Source organism: Lineus longissimus, chromosome 17 (genome assembly GCF_910592395.1).
Source record: "Lineus longissimus chromosome 17, tnLinLong1.2, whole genome shotgun sequence".
Lineage (NCBI taxonomy): Eukaryota > Metazoa > Nemertea > Pilidiophora > Heteronemertea > Lineidae > Lineus > Lineus longissimus.
This window is the reverse complement of record NC_088324.1, coordinates 11,972,059-11,977,066: the sequence shown is the minus strand read 5'-3', so window position 1 is coordinate 11,977,066 and position 5,008 is coordinate 11,972,059. Positions and strand designations below refer to the sequence as shown.

The 5,008-nt window shown below is 41.3% G+C and overlaps 1 protein-coding gene across 1 annotated transcript; it reads left to right on the top strand.

Annotated features, from left to right (window-relative positions):
• Positions 1 to 2,625: 2,625 nt before the first annotated feature.
• LOC135501506 (gastrula zinc finger protein XlCGF26.1-like) lies at positions 2,626 to 4,804 on the top strand. The gene is made up of 2 exons (XM_064793652.1): positions 2,626 to 2,706; positions 2,995 to 4,804. The coding sequence occupies exon 2, from the start codon at positions 3,014 to 3,016 to the stop codon at positions 4,718 to 4,720; it is 1,707 nt and encodes a 568-aa protein (XP_064649722.1). The 5' UTR covers positions 2,626 to 2,706; positions 2,995 to 3,013; the 3' UTR covers positions 4,721 to 4,804.
• The last annotated feature ends 204 nt before the right edge of the window (positions 4,805 to 5,008 follow it).

Sequence of the window (5,008 nt, the reverse complement as noted above, 5' to 3'; positions counted from 1 at the left end):
TCTATGAATTTCTTGTTAGTTTGTTTGCCTTGACCCTACACCATTAATGGGCTTCTAGTTTCTCCTGGAGATTTATCACTCACACAACGTAGTGAGTGTAATGGTTACGTATGTAGGGCCTATACACTGTATGTAAAGTGTTAGCAAAAAATTCATATATCCATCATGTCCATCGAATCTGAAAAAAATTGTGCAGACCCATGACAATTCTGGTTCCGGTACAGTTTAATTTCCACCGCGGTGGATATTAATTTCCAATTTCCACCGCGGTGGATATCAATTTCCAATTTCCACCGCGGTGGATATCAATTTCCAATTTCCACCGCGGTGGATATTAATTTCCACCGCGGTGGTGGGAATTATTATTTTTTACCCGGCGGTGGGAATTATTTTTTCGGCGGTGAGAAATAAATCCGACGGCGGTTGTAATTCGAGAGAAAAAAAACGCATTGTAAAAAGGAAAATTTTCTATTATATTGAAAATAAACGCATGTCCTGTATGGGCCACCGTACAAACTTGACCCTGTGCCGGAACTTTGAAGTAACCGAGGAATTCCCTGATGTAGGTCACGTGGTCAGGGTGCAGGAGCTCCCGTACCGCCTGGCTATCCGATTTAGCATCTACCGTGCCGGAACGACATCAGCGCCTCTAGTGTCAAGATTGTAAATTTGCCATTCTTGATTTTGGCGCCAAACAAATCCAAAAAAACGCGTTTAAAACAATTAAGAATATAATATATAAGATACAAAAATTCGTTATTAACACCTTCAGCGCCGAACCACGTAGATCTAAGTGGCCCAAATCCCCCCCCCCCTTTGAGCTGGTTATCGGAGTCTCATGGACTTCATGAAAGAACTACGCCATTGCCATCTTCAGGGCAAGATAGGAACTGAGAAGACCAAACGGTTATTTCAGTTCCTATCTTGCCCTGAAGATGGCGTTAGTTCTTTCATGAAGTCATTTGAGGTCTCGTTAGGGAGTTTTTCCCAAATGTACGCGATGATGAAGTGCCCCATTAACAGGACGTAACATCGATTTTAAAATGCGTTTCTAAAGTGAATGCATGAGGACAACCCATTTGTGCCGTATATCACTGGAAACGCCCGATTCCCCTGATTCTGCAGGATGTTAAATCGGGCATTTTATTTCTTTAAATAAATCATAAGCGTCGCATTTGCTCCTAGCTCTGTTCACCATCCCAAATGGCAATATTGCCAATTGGGCCGGACAATCAGGAAAAACCCCAAATATTATACATTTCTTCCTGAATAATTCTTACAGAGACCATTCTCCCATGAAAGACAGTTGTTTACGCTACACAAAAATCAAAAAAAAATCGAGGGTCAACCATTGAACTTTTGAGATATGTTGAATTTTGCACAATTCAGCGAAAAACGCACCAACTGGCAATGGACGGCATTTCAACACGGGGCCGACGTACATCCCAAGTTCAGTGTACACATACATCGGCAACAACAGTATAAATGCGTAGTTTCTTGTTAGTCGCCTATTGAGTAGCGCTCCAGGTTTCAGAAACTCCAAAAAAACATGTCTTTGCCAAAACAACTGCTGAATCAACGCTGTAAGTATACTGTAAGGACCGAGAAATCAATGATTTTAGGAACTACGGTTAGGGTTGGCCGCGCATGTATAACAAAAAAAACTCCCTAATGAGACCTGAAGTCCTGAACTACGCCATCGCCATCTTCAGGGTAAGGAAGGAACTGAAAAGACCGTTTGGTTCCTACCTTGCCCTGAAGATGGCAAAGGCGTAGTTCTCTCATGAAGTCCATGAGACTCCGATAACCAGCTCAAAAAGGGGGAATTGGGCCGTAGATCTACGTGGTTCGGCGCTGAAGGTGTTAACTAACTGGTGAAGAAACATACACAAGGCTGTTGATGAGGCTTCTTGTTTAAACAGTGCCATTCTGCCCCCTCTAAGGCATATATATTGGCAGCTAATGAATTTACTGCGAAATGAACACAGTTGAACACAATGTGAATAATTCAGTCTCGGTTTCACCGAAAAGAAGGCGACATGTTATTATTTGATTATGTATAATGATCATGATAATTAGGAGACCCTGTGTGGGTGTTTGATCCAACATACGTTGATGTGATTGGAGATGGGAGTTTGCCATAGTGCCTTAAAAGGTAGGCTATAATAAAGTCAACATTAGTAAGCGGGCGGGGACTATTTCTTTAGGGGGCCTTATGGTTCAGCGTCTCCAAGGAATTCTATTTTTAGAGTCCAATGGGGGGGGGGGGTTAGGGGGCTTTCCCCCAATGTACTGGCTAAAACCTGTCACTTTCAGAGAACGGGGGAGGGGGTTTGGGGGACTGATCCCCCAATGTACTGGCTAAATATGTCAGAAGGACGGGGGTTGGGGGAGGGACTCCCCCATGTCAAACAGTTGTGTGAGTTCACTAGAGCTTGCTCTTTACATATTAAAATGGTATTATACGGATTATGGATTGTGACATCAGGTGGAAATGGCAAGTCCCTGTAATAGAATAAATCGAGATGACAGTCACTATTCAGTTGCCTCAACAACGAAAACCAGCTGAATGTGCCGAAGACAGAATGTGACTAGAGAGCGAGCGGTGAGACAGGAAAAGGAAGGCTGGTTTACATTCACGACAACAACAACCAAGAAAACTTCTATATTTTTCCACTCGATTTTTTTGCAAATAAATCCTCAAGAGTATGTATTTATTCTTTAAACTTTGCAAGCTGATAGCTCAGTAAAACATCTATCAAGTGTAAAATCGTTATATCTGTACATTATCTGCTCTAGGCTGTAATCGTAGTGTGTACGTGCTAGATAAATTTACCCTCTATGGCCTACAGGATGTCTCAAAAAAATTTCATTGGGAAATCGAAATATTTCAAAAAGATAACTGTAAGAAGTTTACCCAACTGTTCAACAGCTTTGATATGCATTGATTCACTGTAGTAATTCATTAAAATATGTAGGTTATATCTTTTCTAGAGAGTGAGGACCTTGCAACATGGACTCGATGGAGCCAAGAGAACCCCTGGAAAAGTCAAACCTGGAGCCCCAGGCAACATCTTCTGTCTTGTCAGATGCCAGCAACTGTGAAAAGGCACAGATGAGCCAATATGAGAAGAAAAATGTGGAATCTTTGGAGAGCGCTTGGGTCAAGAACCAAGAAGACAGTCTCCCATTGACAATGGAGGTGATTGAGGAGAAGGAGTCTTTTACAGAACATCACGATGAAGTAGAGGACTTGGAAGATGGCAATGTCTGTAAAAAAACGGAGCTAAAGTCGCATCTTGAAACACAATTTAAGTGTTCAATTTGTCAGAAGGGTTTCTTTGACAAGAGGGATTGTCAGCAACATGAGTTGACTCATTCACAGGAAAAATCATTTCAGTACTTTCGTTGTGAAAAAGCATTTGCGACTAATTCTGAACTAAAAAGGCAACGGCTTGTTCATACACGTGAACAACCATTCAAATGTTCTCATCCCGATTGTGATAAAACATTTTGGCGTAGAAGCGACTGTACAACGCATGAATTAATCCACACAGCTGCAGTCAACGAAAATAAATTTGCTTGTGTACATTGTGAGAAATCATTTGCGACTTCAGTCCAACAGAAATCACATGAAAGAATTCATACAGGTGAAAAAACATTCAAATGTAGAAATAAGACTTATAAATGGCCTGGTGACTTGAAAAAGCACAAGTCTAAACATGAATCAGATGAGATATCATTTGATAAAGGTTGTTACAATCTTGTATCGGGTGCTAATTATCAAACCAAAGACAGTTATATTCAGACTGGTGAAAAGTCATTCAACTGTGGAATCTGTCAACTCGAGTTTTCGAGTTTGAATGAAATGCAGCAGCACTTGCGTACCCATCCGGGTACAAAGCCATTTCCGTGTCAATATTGTAGTAAGTTGTTTAGCAATCAAGCAGGGCTTCGGCAACATGAACGTATTCACACTGGTGAAAGACCATTTGAGTGTTCCTTTTGTAACAAGACATTTAATCAGACGAGTTCACGGACATCACACGAAAGGAATATGCACACCGGTATTAAACCATATACTTGTCAATACTGCGGTGATGCCTTCAGTGAGCGGAGTAAGGTTCGGATACATGAATACATCCACACAGGAGAAAGACCTTATAAATGCAAACATTGTAATAAAGGCTTCACCCAGAAACATTTACAAGTACAACATGAATTAGTCCACTTGGATCAGAAACCTTTTCCGTGTACCTTATGTGAGAGCTCATTTACCACGAAACACGGTCTCGATGCACATGAACGTTCCCACTCTGGTATGAGGCCATTCAAATGTGACCAGTGTGATAAAACTTTTGTCGAAAAACGGAATTTGAAACTGCATGAGTTGAGCCATAGTGGGGAGAGACCTTTTCAGTGTCAGTTCTGTGAAAAATCCTTCTACCTTCCGAACGTTTTGAAAGAACACGAACAGATTCACTCGGGGATTAAACCTTTTAAGTGTGAAGTTTGCAATAAAGCTTTCAGGCGGAAAAATGACCTTTCTAAACATGGGATTACCCATTCAGGGGAGAAAGCATTCAATTGTCAGTATTGTGGTACAACCTTTACTACGGCAGGAAATTTGAATAAACATGAACGGAAACATGAGGGTATTTATCCAGGGGCGATGCCGGTGAGAAAAAGTGCTATCATGAACCGTGGCGTGTTTTCATAATATTTGACAGCTGTTCTGGACAAGTCTTTGGGTATAGTCCAATTCATTGTTCACTTGATGATGGTCAGAGATGAATTAGATATGGCTAGCTAGGGAGTGTCTAATAAATAATAGTATTATTTTAGCATGATATATGGATTTTCACTTTTCTTTGCAAGAAGCTACTGCTACTGCTACTTCTCCTTCCCCCCCCCCCCGACATTGTCTGATTTTGCCTCTGAAAAGGCTTGACAGCACCATGGCTACTGCCCTTGTAACTTATGTTAAGAAAGACTGGGCACCTCCAAG

What these genes read in the sequence shown, in the direction of transcription:
- LOC135501506 (XM_064793652.1), top strand. Translation starts at nt 3,014, where the DNA reads ATGGACTCGATGGAGCCAAGAGAACCCCTGGAAAAGTCAAACCTGGAG.